Source organism: Microtus ochrogaster, chromosome 17, assembly GCF_000317375.1.
Source record: "Microtus ochrogaster isolate Prairie Vole_2 chromosome 17, MicOch1.0, whole genome shotgun sequence".
In the NCBI taxonomy this organism is placed as follows: domain Eukaryota; kingdom Metazoa; phylum Chordata; class Mammalia; order Rodentia; family Cricetidae; genus Microtus; species Microtus ochrogaster.
Genome location: NC_022019.1, coordinates 882,541 through 900,898, shown reverse-complemented (window position 1 = coordinate 900,898; position 18,358 = coordinate 882,541). Strand labels below are relative to the sequence as shown.

Genomic DNA, 18,358 nt, shown 5'->3' with positions numbered 1-18,358 from the left:
TTTTGACAAACCTTTTAAGACAGAAAGACCATCATCTACACCCATAAACAATTGAAAGGGAAGGCAGAAGTACTTTGCATATCATCCTATGGGCACAGGACTACCTTCATTATTAAAACAAGACAAAGACATCAAAGGCCAATATCCTTCATAAACACTGATGCAAAAATTCTTAACAAAATTTAACACACATGGGCCAGCAAGGTGGCTCAGAGAGTAGTTTGCTGCCAAGCCTAAAAATGTGAATTCAATTACTGGGACTACTTTGTAGACAGAGAGAACTGACTTCCTTAAGTTTTCCTCTAACTTCAAAATGTGTGCCCTGATACAATAAAGGCAGCTTTTTAAAAAAGTTTTTGTTTTTATAAATTTAGTAACCTAGCCAACAATGTGTGAACAGGACAATAAGGAAATTACAGGTGATGGCCAGCTGAGAGGTACTAAAGAGATGCAAGGATCACATCTGAAATATCAGTTGCCATGATTCTCCTAAAGAATAAAAAGAAAACATGTAAGAAAATCTAACACCAAATCTTTTATTTTGTTTGTTTATCTGTGTGATACAGTCTCCTTTAGCCAAGACTGGCTTCAATCAAACTCATCATGTGGCCCAGGATGACCCCGAACTCAAGATCTCCCAAGTGCTAGGGTCTAATAATACCCAAGCTTCAAACGACACTTTAATAAACTAGCATACATTCCGCACTGGAGAGATGGCTTAGAGGTTAAGAGCACTGGCTGCTCTTCCAGAGGACTAGGGTTTAATTCCCAGCACCCAGATGGCAACTTAGAACTGTCTACCAATCAATGTTCATTAAAAAAAAAAAAAGAAAAAGAAAAAAACACTTTCCTCAGGTTAAAAAACAGTATTTATAAAAAACAAAACAAAAACCAAACCTACAGTCAACATCACATTTAGTGATCAAAGACTAAATGCAGTACTCCAATGGTCAAGTGTAATAGCCTGTGTTTGTTCCCTGCATGTCCTTCCATTCCATACTGGAAGTCTAGCCAGAGCAACAAGGCACAAGAACAAAATAAAAGACAGCTATATGGAAAGGAGTCAGTATGGCTGTCTTTATGGTAAAATAACATGACAGTCTATGTAGAAGGTCTAACAAATTCTATAAAAAAGATTGTTTGGATAGTAAACTTAACATGTAAAGATCCAACTACACACTCCTACATACCAAGTTAAACTTGAAATTAAATATAACTTTAAAAATTACTTTTTTGTTGTTTTTGAGACAGGGTCTCACTTTGTAGGTCAAGCTAGCCTAGAACTCACAATGTAGCCTGATTGGTCTTGAGCCCATAGAATGCTTCTGCCTCCGTTTCCCTTGTGCTGGGATTACAGGCATGTTGAACTGAAAATACTTTTATATAATAGTAATAATAATAATATCAACTCTTCCCAAATAAAATCATAGACTCACTGTCATTCCAAACAAAACTAGACTTTCCTCTGATAGAAACTGGTAAGCTATTAGACACATGAAATACAAAATGATCCATATGGAAATGTCAGAGGACATACTACCTGACTCAAAGCCTACTGTTACTACAGGCCAACACAGCATGATATCGGCATAAAAGATAAATGGTGCAGAATAGAGATGAGAAACAGACAGTCAACTCATTTTTAACTAAGGTTGAAAATAATTTGTTGAAGAAAGAAGTCTCCAATAAAAGGATGGCAAAATAAATGGAAACCTAATTGTAAAAAATATAAACTTCAATCCATACATGATTATATCAGATTCCTAACTTAATTCAGAGCTGACTATCGGCTTCGTAAGCAACACTGCAGATTATAAAACTACTAGAAAATTTAAAAGGCAATTCTTGTAACTCTTAGCTCAACAAAGATGTACCTGCAATATAAAAAAAAAATGCCATCTATAACAGGTGTTAAATATATTTTATCAAAATTAAGAACTTCTATACTTTGAAAATTAAATGCAAAATCACATATTTGATGAACAAGCTATAGAGAGATTATGAAACGTGAAAGGGTTCAGAGGATAACCTGACTTTAAAAATGCACTAGAGACACGAAGGAAACTCTTCATCAAAGAGAAGCACATGAAAAGATGCCCAGTGTGAAGCTATCAAATCATTAGGAAAGCGAAGGATTGAAAGTAGCATTACACACCTCTACTAGACTAGTTGTTTCTTAAGATGAAATACCCTATCACTCACATCACAGCCACGTATTTCTGAGATTAATTAATGCTGAGTCATGTAATTCTAGCTGATTCATTTAAACTGGTATAGTTTCTAGTGTGTGAACAACGCCATTATTTTTTATTTCTCTTTTTCACTGATAATTTTTTTAAAAGTGACAAATTATTCTTCAAAGTAACTATAGCAAATTTGTCCCCCCCCCATTACTGAGCATTGAGCCTAGAGACTCACATGCTAGACAAACATTTCAACAACAAACTGCAGTCCCAGTCCTCACTGTTATAATTTTCAGTCACTGGTAGTATATGAAAGTGTCTTTTACCTCACTTTGTTACTAACACATGATAATATCAGTTCTTAATTTATGCTACCTTAATAAAAATAAAATGGTATTATTCCTATTTTACTTCCCTATTAATAATTTATATTTTAAGTGACTTGTATATTCTTTGAATATTTCTACTAATTTGTATATTAATTTACTGATATTAAAAATGAATAAATAATATATATGTATATAAATAAAATACTAAGATCTCCTCAGTTCTTAATTCCAGTATTTAGAAGCTACGATTCTCCTGCATAAAAGTGTAAGAATTACCTCACTGGGTCTTTATGTCAATTAAATGAGTTAATATATAACACCTGAAGTATGTAGATTAGTTACCAGAACATGTTATTAATATAGTACCAGGCGAAGCCTCAGCACTACTGCCCCAAGCCGGTGTCTATGGATGGGGCCTCAGGACTAAGCAGGAACTGGCAACATGACAGACTTGTGCTCAGGCCACTTGTGTCCAGCTACAGCTTGGGCCTTGAATAAACCAGGTCCTTCCTTCAGTCACAAGTCTCAGGCACAGGTCAGCTTAGGATCAGTCATGGCAACCAAGGGACTGTTTTTACCATGCTACTACAGACCTGAGCAACAAAATGTATACAAAGACTTCATCTGGAGGTGGGTGGTCCTTGGACTTCCCACAGGGCAGGGAACCCTGATTGCTCTTTGGGCTGATGAGGGAGGGGAACTTGATTGGGGGAGGGGGAGGGAAATGGGAGGTGGTGCAGGGAAGAGACAGAAATCTTAAATACATACATACATACATACATACATACATACATACATACATACATACTTCATCTGCTAAAGGAAGGCAGGAAACTCAACACACAACTTTTCCTCAGAACTGAATGCCAGGTTTACTGGTAAAAGTTAACACAGATGGGATACAACAGACCCTCTCTTGAGCCTAGTACCCACAGGTGGAACCTTTAAGCCCATCCTAGCATCTGGTGGGTCAGCTGTATACACCTCCAGACCTGCAGAGGTTCCAGGCCACAAACAGAGACAAGACTGGGAAGACCACAACAGTGTGGGCCTTTGTCCTAGCTCTGTGCTGCACTCATTTCGATGGACTGTGAACTCTGAGTAAGACCAAATATTACTGTATCTGTGACAGCAAAGACAGTAACTTCTTTTAGAAAAAGAAGATAGAGCCAGCTGTAAATTATCACTTCGGAGGTATAGACCAGACATCCAAGAGAAAATCTGTGGAGTGATGGGCAAGAACCCTGCAGTGCTGAACACAGGACAATAACTATAGAAACAGGTTTTGGGCCTACCCTGGCTCGCAGGAGAAAAATGCATTCATTACCTTTCTATGGAACGCCTAATGTCTAGGTCTTTCTCGCTAACAATCTAATGTCAGCTTTATAGTACGACTGTGGATTTGTGACAGATTCAAGCTTGAAGTCCTCTCCAGGGCTGAAATAATAACAGTAAGAGAACTAGAGCTGGCAAAAATCTAGACATAGGGTGCCATCTAGTGTTAAAACAAGGACAGTGACCAAGGTGTTGGAGATAATAACAAACAGATTATTGTGGAAGAATGAGTATAAAAATACAAGAGAAGATTACTATGACAGTAATAAACATCTAAATTTCCAATATGCAGACACTACTGTAGGCCAACAAGCATCCAGAGTTTTCAGGGACCCAATCATGAACAAAACAAGGCAAAACAGAGCCAAGCAAAGTGTGTGATCTCTCAAGACAGAAAACACAAAGTAGATGTTTTAAAGAAATTCTAGGAACCTCAAGAAGATATATGCAAATAATTCTGCAATTTGCCAAAGAAAAATGAAATAATTTATAAAACCAAAACATCCTGGAGCTAAAAGTATGGTAAATAAAAATGTAATAAAAGCATCATTAGCAGAAACAAGCTGAAGAGTCAGCTAACTCCCAAACCAAATATATATGGAAAAGAAAAAAAAAAAAAGAATAGGAATAAAAAGATTATGGGAACTACAGAAAAGCATTAATAGAGCAAATATTCAGGCTAATAGGATTCAAGGATGGGAAAGCAAGAAGGAGAGTTTATACTTCAAGATTCAAAGGTTATAAACAAGTTTCAAAGGTTTAAGACAAGAAGATTCTTAAAGCAACAAGTAAAAAGGAAACAGATAGCATGTTAAGGGATCAATAGTGCAAATCTGTCTTTAGAGATGAAATGTGGCTTCTTTTGTTACCTTCCCGTAGTATGTATCTGGATCTTTTTTTTTTTTTTTTAAATTCCACTCAGTCACTCAACTGGAGAATTGCAGAGCTTTAATGGCCAAAAGAGATTAAGATGTTCACATGTTGAAAAAGTAAGAGAGAAGAAAAACAAAGCAAAACAAACAAAAAAACTAGCAACTAAAGCCTGTCAACAGAAATACTATACCCAGCAAAGCTAGACAATAAAAATATTATACCCAGCAAAGCTAGCCTCTAGACACAGAGAAGAGACATTTCCAAACAAACACTGAGAATATTTATCACTACCATATTTCCCCTATAAACAAAACAAAACAAAAAAAAACTCAAGTAAACAAAAACAAACCCCAGAACAAATACAGGTGTTTTCATCTTGTTAACACCTCTTCATTTCAGTTTGAAGAACTCCCTTTAAGCATTTGTTCTGCGGTTTGTTTTTGTTTGAGTTTTCTGTTTCTTAAAAGTTGAATATCTTTCTAAATAAAACAAAAAATTAGTAACAAGAAAAATCTTTGGGAATTATACAAATACATGGAAATTAAATACCTAAACCATCAATGAAGCAATAAAGAAGGAAATTAAAAATGTCTTGCTATACATGATAATGGAAATAAAACAAACCAATACCTTGTAGATGAAACAATACTAGCAAGAAATTTACAGCAACAAATAACTATGTTTTTAAAAACATACTTAAGTCTCATTGGATACATCTACAAGACAATTCCTCCACTTTGCTTAGACTCAGGTATGGTTATGGAAGAGGAAACAAAAAAATTTTAAGAGCCAGAAGAACACGGACTTTTAAAAAATGCACCATTTCACATCTAATGTAGCTATTACTACTTTTGATTTTTAGATTTCAAGTTTGCTATGAGATTATGTCTCCTAGAAATGTCAGAAGCTACACTCATAAAGTCTCATCCACAAGAAAGCCTACCTATGAGCTGAACAAGGACAACAATAGATATGCTAACATGGAGTAGGGTGGGATGGGGGAACCAAAGGCTTCAGTCCTACACAAACAAGTGCTGGCAACTAAGGAATGATGAGGGTGGGGGAAACTTCCCCAAGGAAGTGCAAACCAATTTGGTTATTACCAATAGAAATGTCAGCCCTGAAAACATACATACAAGTAACATTATACAGACTGAGGTTGTATTCATATATTTAGGTATATTTATGTATTTACATAAAGGTATATAACAACAATTATGGAAAAGCCATGAATTTAAAAGAGCAAAGAAGGGTGAGAAAAGGGAAGGGGGAATAATGATATAATTATATTATAATCTCAAAAAAATAAAAGAAACAAAACAAACAGACTAAGAGCCAGGTGTAGCCATGCATGCTGTTGATTCCAGCACTCAGGAGGCAGAGGGTCTCTGTGAATTCCAGGCCAACCAGGCTACCGAGTGAGGCGATCTCAAAAAAGGAAAAATGAAAATCAGATGTGGAAAAGTATACATTAAAATGGATGCCATAAAATACAAAGGATTAAAGATTGTTATGAATAAAGATATGCCAAGAAATTTGATAATCTAGAAGAAATGGATAAATTCCTGAACACATTCCTTATCATGAAGAAAGAAACCTAAACAGACCAAGAATGAGTAATGAGATAGCCCACCAGTGTTATGACCGTCATGGACGTGACCGATTGGGCTCCACTGGGACTCTGCTGTGGACTATCAGTAAAAATGTGCTACATTTGTTTATGCTGTGGAAACTTGCTTACTGATGCAAAGATGTGTTGTGCTCTTTTATGCTGCATTTGTTTAACTCTGCCTGTCTAAAACACCTGATTGGTCTGATAAAAAGCTGAATGACCAATAGCAAGACAAAAGAAAAGATAGGTGTGGCTGGCAGGCAGATAGAGTAAGTATGAGGAGAAATCTGGAAAGATTGAGGATCATAAAAAAGAAAGAGAGGAGGACATCAGGGGCCAGCCATCCAGATACACAGCAAGACACGGAATAAGAAGTAAAGAAAGGTATACAGAAATAGAGAAAGATAAAAGCCCAGAGGCAAAAGATGGATGGGATAATTAAAGTTAAGAAAAGTTGGCTAGAAATAAGCAACGTTAAGGTCAAGCATAAGTAAGAATATGCTTCCATGTGTGTATTTATTTGGGAGCTGGGTGGGCTCCCAAAAAAGCCAAAGAGCAAACACAAAAAAACCAAATAAATACATAAATCAATTAATTCAAAAAAAACAACTACAGGATTTAATGCATGTTCCACAAGAGTGAGTTCATGCCTGGTTCTGTGAAGTGGGTCAAAGAAAACCATGGACCTTAGTGATCAATCTATTGTTTCTGTCTGGCTAACTGGACATACTATCAAACTACTTCCTAAACAGTTACATTTATTTGCACAGGCTAGTGCTGCCTCAGCATGGACACAGAAGTTTCTTTTTGATCTGACAAAAATCTTATCACAAATTAGAGAAAACAATCTGTTCAGCTGATATGGGACAATATGTAGATACGTACAACTGTGTATCTCTAATAGCAGACACAAGTTCACTCAAAATAAATTAAAGCTTTAGTGGAACCCCTCAAATTATGAAACTACAGGAAAACATAGTGGATATAGGAAAATTTCATTTGTACTTTAATAAATAAAGCTTGCCTGAAGATCAGAACACAAAACAGTCACACTAGTCAGTCATACAGGCCAGGCAGTGGAGAGGCACACACCTCTAATACAGTGGAGCCACACTAACAAGCCATAGAGGCCTTTAAACCCAGCACTAGAGACAATTATAAGGCAGGATGAGACAAGGAACTCGCTCTCTTTCAGTCTGAAGATTTCATAGAGGTAAGAGATCTCTAGTGGTTTGGCTGCTTTGCTTCTCTAATCTTCAGGTTGAACCCCAATATCTGTCTCTGGGTTTTTATTAATTGTGCTAAAAGTGGAAATACTTCAGCACGTTGGAACGGATAAATGCTTCTTGAATGAGACTCCAAAAGCAAAGGAAACAAAAGTGAAAACAAAGTATATTCAACTAAAGTTTCCACCCAGCAAAGGAAACAGCCAATGAAAGAAAACTTACAGAACAAAAAGATAACATTTGCAATTATACAATCTAATAATTGTAAACTCATATGGAGAGCATATAAGGAACTCAACACAATAAAAACATGATCACTATAATTAGTCACCAGAGAAATAGCAAAGAAAATTACAGCAAGTTATCATTTTACTTCAGTTACAAAGGCAAAAAGACAAAAAGGAACACAAGTTGGAGAGGATATGGAAAAAGAGAACCTTTTCTACTGTCGGTGGGAATGTGAACAGCCATTATGAAAAATGTTACAGAGATTCAAATGCATTAGACCCAGTAGTCCCCTCCTGGGTACAGAAACAAAGGAAAGGAAATTTGCTTCCTGAAGAGGGATCTGCATTCCAACGTTTTTGAATTGGAAATTTATGTCCTGGCAATAATTTTTTGAAGCATTCATGGGCAGCCCGTATACGGCAGTTCTGTTGAACTTGTCCATATAGAGTTTCATGGTCTAAATTGATGAGGATAACTGACCAGGTCTCTTCCTCAACATTTACTAGAACAATATTTGCAACAGCCAAGAAACATAATCAATTTAACTGTCCACTAAATGACAGATAAAAAAAATTTGGTATATACACACACAAAGGGATACTTTTCAGCCATCAAAGTCATGAAATCCTGTTGTTTGCACAATGGAGAAGGAACTGGAAGACATTCTGTTAAGTGAGGTAAGCCAAGCATGGAACAACAAATACTGGACAACTTCACCCATAGGCCAAAACTAAAGGGAATTTCACAGACGTTGAGTGGAATATGGTCACTTGCAGCCGAGGAAAGTGTGGAAAGAAGTAGAGAGTGATGAAAAAGGCTGGTCAACATTCTACTGCACCAGCAGGATGACAACAGATTAACAATATACTCTACATTTTTAATGTTAGAATAAATTTTGAATGTTTTTAACCACAAAAAATGATGAATATGAGGATATATATGCTTATCCTGATTTGACTATTACTCAATGTACACTTTTATCAAAACTTCATATGGTATCTATATGGTACATGCAACTTGTATAAACTGTGTCAATTAAAAAACTACTTGGTCCTAATCAAGAAGTACATTTTTATCTTTCTATAAATGAGACAAAACTTGAAATATACAACTATAGCTTAAAAAATTAATTTATTATTCTTACCCTATGACATCTCTCAAAGGCTTGTTTGGTTTCTTGTAAAAGATTAACTACCACTTCTTGAGATAGGAAAGTTTCCCCATGCGTATCAATACTTGGCCCCAGTGGTAAGTTGGTACGTTGTCTAATCCTTTCTTTCAAATCTTGAATACTAGTACATCATAAAGACAAACGAAAAGAGAAGTTTACTATATTTAGATTTTAACTGCAAATATGCTCAACCTTAATGCATATCGGCAAAAAGAAAAAAACAAAACCCAAAATGAGTCAATAACCAAGAGATTAACATTTTAATTATAAAAGTTGGTTTTTAATAACTTTCATTAAGACAGGATAAATCTGAGGTACTGAACATTGGTGTGCATGTTCACAAGTATATCTGGGTGCATGCTCCTGTTTACTCACAAAAACCAGATGAGGATGTCAGAAATCCTACCTGAATCATTCTTCACCTTCAAGAAGTTATTCTAAATAACAAATAACTAAAAGTAGTCTTGTATAAAAAGAAAGCTTTAAAATTTTAGTACTTCTTTTAAAAAACAACCATTTAAATATATTGCTCATATCTTCACTATATTAAACTAGACCTCTTTTTTTTTTTTTGAGACAGGGTGTCTCTGTGGCTTTGGAGCCTTTCGTGGAACTAGCTCTGTAGACCAGGCTGATCTCGAACTCCCAGAGATCCGCCTGCCTCTGCCTCCCGAGTGCTGGGATTAAAGGCGTGCGCCACCATCGCCCAGCTAAACTAGACCTCTTAAGTGTAACAGCTTTCCTTAGTGATTAAGGGTCACCTGTTATTATGTACATATCTCTAGGTTAAATTACTTTTGCTACTAGAACATATAGCTCAGGCTACTGTGAACTCATTTTTTGAAGTCTTATGTTTATTCTTTAGGTTTTTACTTTTTGAAATAAAATGATTTAGCATGAAAACAACTCAAGAATATCTTTTTAAAATATATTAGATTAGATTGTTGGATCTGCTAGATCCCATCTGGGAATGACTGTCATCAACTTTACAGCAAATTCTCTTCTCATATGCAAATTCTCAGACTTTACAGTATAAATCTAATAGTTTTATGTACAAATGACCAAAAAATCAGGGCTGCCTAAAATGTAAATAAAGTATTTGCTCTTTCATTCACAGCTTCAATATTGAATGATGTGATTCATAGTTAATAACCCAAAACAATTAACTCTGGAAAGGAACTTAAACTACAGAATTCTTTATATTATTAATATTATCTTTTATTATTTTGATTGAGAAGTGTTTGATTTACTTTTTGTTTTGTTTTGTTTTTTTGTTTTTTGAGACAGGGTTTCTCTGTATAGCCCTGGCTTTCCTGGAACTAGCTCTTGTAGACCAGGCTGGCCTTGAACTCACAGAGATCCTCCTGCCTTGGCCTCCCTAGTGCTGGAATTAAAGGCAAGCGCTGCCACCACCTGGCTTGATTTACATTTTAAGAATGCTATTTAGACCATTTCAGTATGTAGGATTTGGTCAACAGTACATACAGTATGAAGAGCGGTACACAGAAAATCTTAATAGCAGCTAATAGTTACTAACTTTACCCAAACTTAATGTTCTTAACAATTTCAATTTTAACTATATTTAATTTTTAGAAACCTACCCTCCTGTGCCAATGGATCTCTTTTGGTGGTTTTTTGAATCATAATAGCGCTGTAGGATCATAGCACTTCTGCTTTTCAAATATCCAATCTCCACTTCAATATAGTTCTCCAAATAGGAAATGAAAATGGATTTGATAAGCTTAGACAAGAAAGTCTGTTTATCAGTACCTAAGTTAAACTCCATCAATTTGCTGGAGAGACTGGTGGTTCTTTTCATGGAAAAAAGAAAGAAAAAGATTAATATATCTTTTAGATACTGTAACAACATTATAGATCCTATATATCATAATGAAACTTTAATGGTTTATATCAAATGATCATTTCTGAAATATTGGGAGACTACTTAAGATATAGAAAGCAGCTTATAAAGCTATACACGAAACAGAATAGAATATTACAAATAATAATATAGTTTTGAAAACTGATAAAATGCTGGAGATGACCTAGGGAAAAAGGCTGTGAAGCAATGACTAGCATAGAAATGGCAAAAATGGAGAGAAGCTAAGGTATGTTCTAAAGCCTTCCACCATAAGTAGTCACGTGATTCGAAGAATTTACTGTCTGGTCATCATTTCTGTCTTTGTCCATGTGGACTGACCTCTAAGTTTTTATCTCACACCATTGAAGAGAGTGCTGCTACTCTTATGATGAACCTTCTCCCAAAACAAAGGGACTGGGGATGAATGTAACTGTACTAATTCTTTTGTTTGCTTGCTCCTGTTTTTCAAGACTGGGTTTCTCTGTAGCTTTGGTGCCTGTCCTGGGACTAGCTCTTGTAGACCAGGCTGGCCTCGAACTCACAGAGATCTGACTGCCTCTGCCTCCCGAACGCTGGGATTAAAAGTGTGTGCCACCACTGCCCGGTAACTGTACTAATTCTTAAAGTAAAACAACAACAAAAATATCACAAAAACTAGCTCATAAATCACAAATGAAATTCTCAAGTCAGTTAAAACAAGGTCTTTTGTTACAACAGTAAGAATTCTGCTCTTGTGTACCTCCTATCTATACAAGCAGGCACTTACTGCAAAAAGGGATAGTGCTATCTGACAAATATCTGAATGCTTTCCTATTTTCTATTAAAAGAGAAAGAAAATATAAAATGTATGGCTATTGTTTAATAATTAACAATATACATCAGCAAGGCATAGTCACACATGTTGTGATAGTCTAGTATTCACAAGGAAGAGGCAGACAGACCTCAGTAAATTTGAGGTCAGCCTGGTCTACACAGGAAGTTCCAGGCTAGCTAGAGATAGTGAGGCCCTGTCTGCACATACCTGGTATATAGATCATAGAGACTTTTGAGATACTGCTCAGCGTCTGATTTCCTACATTCTTCTAGCTGATCTCTCACAAAACTCTAAAAAGGGAAAGTAACATTCTTAGGAATGAGGAAATAATAAATTATATAACTTCTCAAGATCATTATGTTAAATAAATAAACCAAACTTACAAATATCACATTCTTTCTTATCTATGAAGCCTAGATTTAAAATGATATGAGAATGCTGTGGGTAAGTCATAAAGTTAGAAAGGGGTAAGCCAGTAGGAAGAGAGCCTAAGGGAGGTGAAAACAGAGAGGGTAAAAGCAGAGGGGCTTCTATGAGGAACCGAGGGACCTGGAGGAGGGCACAGGGCAGGGGAGCAGCACAAGAACAAAGGAGAACACATCAAGTTGCTATAATGAAACCCATTTCTTGATATGCTAACTTAAAAAATGAATTAAAAAAATCTTCCAAAAGCACTGACTTCAATTCACAGCACCCACATCCAATGGCTCACAATCACCTTTAACTCCAGTACGGGGGAATCTAACACCTCTGGTTTCTGTGGGTACCTGAACTCATATGCATAAACACATACATTCAACATACACACACATAATTAAAAATAATGAAAATAAATTTTAAAAATCTTGAAAAAAAAACAACACATTGTCTTAAGAACTATTTAATTTATTACTGTTTAAAGTTACCTGTAGTTTGATTTCAAACACATTCTGAATAAGTTTAGCCAGTACTGCTTCTGGATTACTAAAGACATCTCCAACTTGCTTGTTCACTCTCTGACAGAGTATTGCTGCATCTTCAAATATATCATTTCTCAAGTAAGCACCCTAAATGACAGAGGTAATTTACATTGTTAATACATTATTTATAAATAGCTTCAAAATAAAAATTAGTATAAAATAGAATTCAAAAATATACTGTAAAATTACCTCCTGGCACTGCTTTATATAAACATCAATACAATGGGAATAACCCTAAAAGAGAAACAATGTTATTGTCTGGTTCTAATTATAATAGCAGTCTCAGCAGAATTGTTATATATAATAAAACTACATCTTGTACCCCAGTGAATGATCAGCAGTCATCAAATGTAAAATGAAATAATGGTAGTGAACCATCCAGTAATTTAACATGGGTATCTTGTCCTATCTTCTATAATTAAGCTAATAGAATTTTTCAATGAGGATTTTTCTCTCCAGCTCAGGCTCCAGGAAGACAGCTCCATAATCCACATGTATGTCTTCAGCACCCAAGATCTTCCAGGTCCCTATTTCTAGTCACAGTGCATCTACTCTTTGGTTCACATCTTCGACTAGGTATTTATATTCAGGTTTTTTTTTTAATTTTTTACTTATTTATAAACATTTTTGATTGAAAATGATATACTTGAAGCACGAAGGCTAACAACATGATTTTCTTTCAGCAACTTTTTTTTTTTTTTTTTTTTTTTTTTTGAGACAGGGTTTCTCCATAGCTTTTGGTTCCTGTCCTGGAACTAGCTCTTGTAGTCAGGCTAGCCTCGAACTCACAGAAATCGGCCTGCCTCAGCCTTCCGAGCGCTGGGATTAAAGCCGGGCGCATTGCTTGATATAGCATTAATATTACCAGAAAATCCTTAAAAAATATTAAGTAACATTTAACAAACATCAAACAAAGTTATTCTGTCATATAGTTACATAATAATTAGGGGAAATCAAGGGATATAAAATCTTCAGGAACTTGGAGACGGATCATGAGTTAAAATCTCAACATTACCTTGAAATGAAGTAAAACTGCGGCTACTTCCCTCATCCTGGAGATCTCTCCTCTTCTTTGGGCATTAGTAAACTCCTGAATCAGCTGGCATTCCAAATCATGGTATTTACCTAAAGCCAGGAAATTATCCAACTGAATCATGACAATCTAGTATACAACTTACATACAGCCATCTAAGTCTAGAAATATTACAAAATTTATAGTGGTTATGGGTCTGTCTTCTTGGGAGAATTACAAAAACATGAGATTATAAACAGTGAATCTAGCTCATACAACATCCTGATGTACAAAAATCTGTATTTCAGGACACAAAAGCTTTACACACTGGTAAAACAGATGAGCTCTTCGAGGTATAACAGCCATTTATAAATATTACTTAAACCAAAAGATGACGAGATATTTACATGAAAGAAAAATGAGAAAGAGAAAAAAAACCCTTTCAGATACCAATTTTGATGGGAAAATACAGAAAAAAAAATCCTTAATCTTTACTCTAATGTCAGGGAAAATATAAGGACTACAAAGCCTTTACTAATGCTCAGATACTTCTACAGAGAATAATAGTCAAATATCAAATTTTATCCTAAGATAGTATGTGGCCCTTGATTTAATACCATATTCTTACCTATTATTTGAACATGAACTAATTTAAAGTGATCAAAAATATTCCTAGGGAATCCAAATATCTATACATGTCCTTATTGTAAGATAAGAAAAAACCAGGTAGTTGGCTTTCTGAGAAATGGCTTACTTAACAGTGAACACCGGTAAAGTGTACTAAAAACACAGGGTTTTTCTAGAAGCATGGGTTTGGCTTAAAAAATAACCCAAAGACTGACTTAAACCAGGTGTAGTGGTACACACCTTTAATCCCACCAGCATTCAGGAGGCAGAGGCAGATCTCTGTGAGTTCAAGGCCAACCTGGTCTATACAGTGAATTCCAGGATAGCCAGGGATATATAATGAAACCCTGTCTCAACAAAACAAAACAAAATACCCCCCACTCAAATAAAACTATAACCATATAAGGAACAAAATAGCTAAACAGAAATTGAAATGTTTATGTCTTCCCAATTCAAAAGAAAAATCCTTACATTAAACGAACACAATCTCTAAAAATGTATAGTTAGGCTAAATATAGTAAGTCTAAAGTTACATGTTTCCAATTATTTAAAAATATAGAAAGATACATCATATGCAAACAAGGTACTAGTAGATAGCCCGGAAATTGGTCATTGTTATTCTGAGGGAAGAGCCTCAAACTCTAGGACTGGATGGATCAATGTATCATTCCCACTTTCTCACCTGTTGCTTTTATTTTTTTAATGTGAGTTTTTCCTTTTTTAAGAATGTGCTAAGTAAATAGATTGCACTTACTTGCAATTTTGGATTTTACTTCTGAAAACCTGAGAAACAGAAAGCCAATGATGAGGTTCATGAGCTGTGACAAATATGACAATAAAAACAATACAAAGGGGGGAGTGCTGCAGTTATTTGTGGCACCCTTTGTATTACCTTCCTAACTGTTCTTAAATAGAAAACTACCATAAAAATAAAACGTCACTGTAGAAAAGAAAAGAGACAACACTGTGGAAGAGAATACTGAAAGAAAACAAGCCAGGTGACAATAAATTTGGGTGATTCAAATGAAATTGCTATTCTCATTTAGAAAATTTACATGTAAATAATCAATTCACTTGTTAAAGAGTTCCACCTGAGGCAATAACAACCCAGCCAATCTCAAAGTCAGGTTACTGTCCTTTCTAGTTCAATGGCCATTGTGAAGAATAATGGCAATGTAAAGTTTTATTTTTTTTTTAATGATCATATAAGATGATATAGCAAAAAAAAAATGATAAAAACCTCAAATGAATTATTCTAAAACTAGGAAAATGAAAGGGACCATAAAAGAATTCAGAAATGAGTATAGGAGAATAATCAACTTTTACAAAATAAAAATGATAAAATACACCAAGAACTTTTCAAATATTAATCATCAAGGGAAACTGATTTTGAGAGATCCTATACAAATGGTCATTTGAAGAAAAAAGATGCTAAAAGCAGACAAGGAAGGAAACACATTTAAAGGGCTATATAAAAATCTTATAGCAAAGTCACGGTAGACAACAGAATGGCTGTATTGGTCTACGTGAACACACTGGATCTGATTAGGATAAATACTCAACTCCAAGGCTTGGCTTAGAGGCACGTCAAATGTATGAGAGCCTGGGTTCACTCCCCAACATTCTGAACCCTCACCTCTGCCCCCATCCCCACCCACAAGGAATAGAGGAGATAACTATAGGCACGAATGGTAACAGTCTGGTGCAGAAAAATCAGACTGGAAGGTAGGACACAGAATGAAGCCAGCTAACATCCACCTAATCTTGATTTAGACATTTTATCCATGTAAATAGTGTTCCAACTCTTGGGTGACTAATAAAACAACTATTACTGTTCATCCTTTATGATGGTAGAGTTGAGAGTAAAGTAAATATATGGGGAGTGGCTAACAGTATGCTAGGAAAATAATGGTCGAGGCTTTAAGTACAACAAAATAAATATCCACATTCTATCTGTACCTGAAGATCTTCAAGTATCAACAGATGAAAAGCATGCTCTGTATTATACAGAAAGTTGTCACATGAAGGAACTGTTTTTTTGTTGTTGTTGTTGTTGTTGTTTTTGTTTTAATGACAGAGCAGAAAGAGCATTTCTTTCTCAGTGGACAGGTTATTTTAGGGTAGAATCTAGTTAGTGATGGTCCAGGACCTTACATTACAAAGGTGTTGACTTAAATTCTCTAGGATAGGTTTTATGGGTGGTATAAAATTCCACATAATTATATACAACAATCTGTATACATCTTAATTTTCTGAAGAAACTATGTATCTTTCACTGGCTTTTCAAAGGTAACAGACACCCCCCCAAATTTAACCCTGGTCTAGTAATACAAGAAGAGTTAAATAGCCAAGTTAACTTTGGTTCTCAAATTTCCAAATAAGTAAATTCAAAATCATACTTTGTCAATTTAAAAGATCTCCATTAATTTTGTTTTTCAAAAAAAAATGAGTCCCTTCAAGTATATTATTATATTACACAGTATCTTGTACAAATGAGGTGCTTAATAAATTATTGCTGCCTTAATGAGCAAGGAAAATGCAATTTTATTCCATAAGCTATATTGACAAGCAAGCTCTTGGGGTATAAACTTGCCTGTCGAAAGGTAACTCTTGGGCAATCAGATGCAGCTTCTGAATGACGTCTGCTGCTTCCTTTATCTATGAGAAATAAGTAAAAACAACAATTAAAAGTACTCTTTTAGATTCCAAAAATTAATAGTATAGCTGAAAAGAGCAATGCTGTCTGTCCTATACCCAGCCATAATACCTGCACAAACAATTTTCTTTAAAACCTTATGGGCAACACGATAACAACTCAAAACCCAACCATGTATCTTTCTGGTGCCTAAAATATTGTAATTTTTTTTGATATCACAATTCTTCCCCTCAACAAAACCAGCAATTAAATTTTAATCTCTGAGCAAATTAAAAATCCTTGTTTGTCAAAAGCAAAGTGGAAATTTCTTCTACATTAATGAGGTCAACAGAATAGACAAGGTTTAGAATATACTGTTGCATATATTAAGCTGAATGAATAAAATAACAAAATGTTTATAACTTAACTATATAAATTTATAATGTGTACAAAAAAATAAAGATACAGTTTAATGTAGTATCTTGAATGAAATATAGTACAGAAATATGTATATACTGTCAAGTATTCATTTTCAAGTTGAATAAAAAACTTAGGCAAGGTTTCTAAAATTCTTTAATAAAGACATTTATGCTCATCTATGAAACAGTGTAGGAAAGTCATAGAGGCCACTTCTTACTTTAAATTCCAATTTGGTACTTTTATTTTGACACAATTTTAATAACTTACTTTGTGATGATTCATACTGTTATACATTAAGAGTCATATAACCATGAAGGAATGACTAAGAACATTAGCATAGATTTTTCTAGGTGCTCCTGTGATCCCTGGCAAGGGATGGTAGCAGGGCTTGTTCTTGTGTACTCATGTGCAGTCAACAGTAGCAGTCCTGCTTCAGACCTCGCCCTGTCTGACTCAGCAGGTCACTCATTTTTCAGTCGCCATGTGCTTTCTTCACCCTGATACATGGAAGTGTACCAGTCACAGCAGCTTCCACTAGCGGCCATGCATTCAGTCTTAGGAGCAAAGCCCATCGTTGTTTATTGATCAATAGCCTCTTCTGAACACAGCTAACAGCCAGCCAGCTCTGGTCCATCAGGATTTTGTTCTTACTCTTTTTAGGAAGCATGGTGTTTGTAAACTTTGCTGTTTGTGGTAGAAGTACCACAGTTTGTTTCTTAAAAGCTGTTTTTACTGACTCCTCAGGGCTAACTGGTAAGAACTGTTTACAATATCACTTAAAATAGGCATCAATAAATAAAGGTACCAAATAACACCTAATAAATTGTTTGCATTTGAACTGTTTAAAACAGTTTTAAACACTCATCAGGTCTTATACAAAAAAAGCACTAAGCTGCTATTCTAAGAAAAGGGTATGGCTCAGTTTGTAGAGTGCTTGCCTAGCATACATAAGCCCTGAGTTCCATCCCCAAGCATCCTATAAAAACCAGTGTGGTGATATATAACTGTACCCAAGAGACAGATTCTCTCTCTCTCTCTCTCTCTCTCTCTCTCTCTCTCTCTCTCTCTCTCTC

At 35.3% G+C, this 18,358-nt stretch overlaps 1 protein-coding gene across 1 annotated transcript in view; it reads right to left on the bottom strand.

The window, feature by feature from the left end:
- Positions 1 to 18,358, bottom strand: part of Exoc5 (exocyst complex component 5) — a 61,692-nt gene that overhangs the window by 11,951 nt on the left and 31,383 nt on the right. The window contains exons 5-12 of the mRNA XM_005355349.3: positions 16,824 to 16,888; positions 14,985 to 15,013; positions 13,607 to 13,716; positions 12,781 to 12,825; positions 12,538 to 12,678; positions 11,840 to 11,922; positions 10,559 to 10,768; positions 8,931 to 9,078 (exon numbers count right to left, since the gene is read on the bottom strand). Of these exons, the coding sequence (XP_005355406.1) occupies positions 8,931 to 9,078; positions 10,559 to 10,768; positions 11,840 to 11,922; positions 12,538 to 12,678; positions 12,781 to 12,825; positions 13,607 to 13,716; positions 14,985 to 15,013; positions 16,824 to 16,888 (831 nt within the window). The remainder of the gene's footprint in view (positions 1 to 8,930; positions 9,079 to 10,558; positions 10,769 to 11,839; positions 11,923 to 12,537; positions 12,679 to 12,780; positions 12,826 to 13,606; positions 13,717 to 14,984; positions 15,014 to 16,823; positions 16,889 to 18,358) is intronic.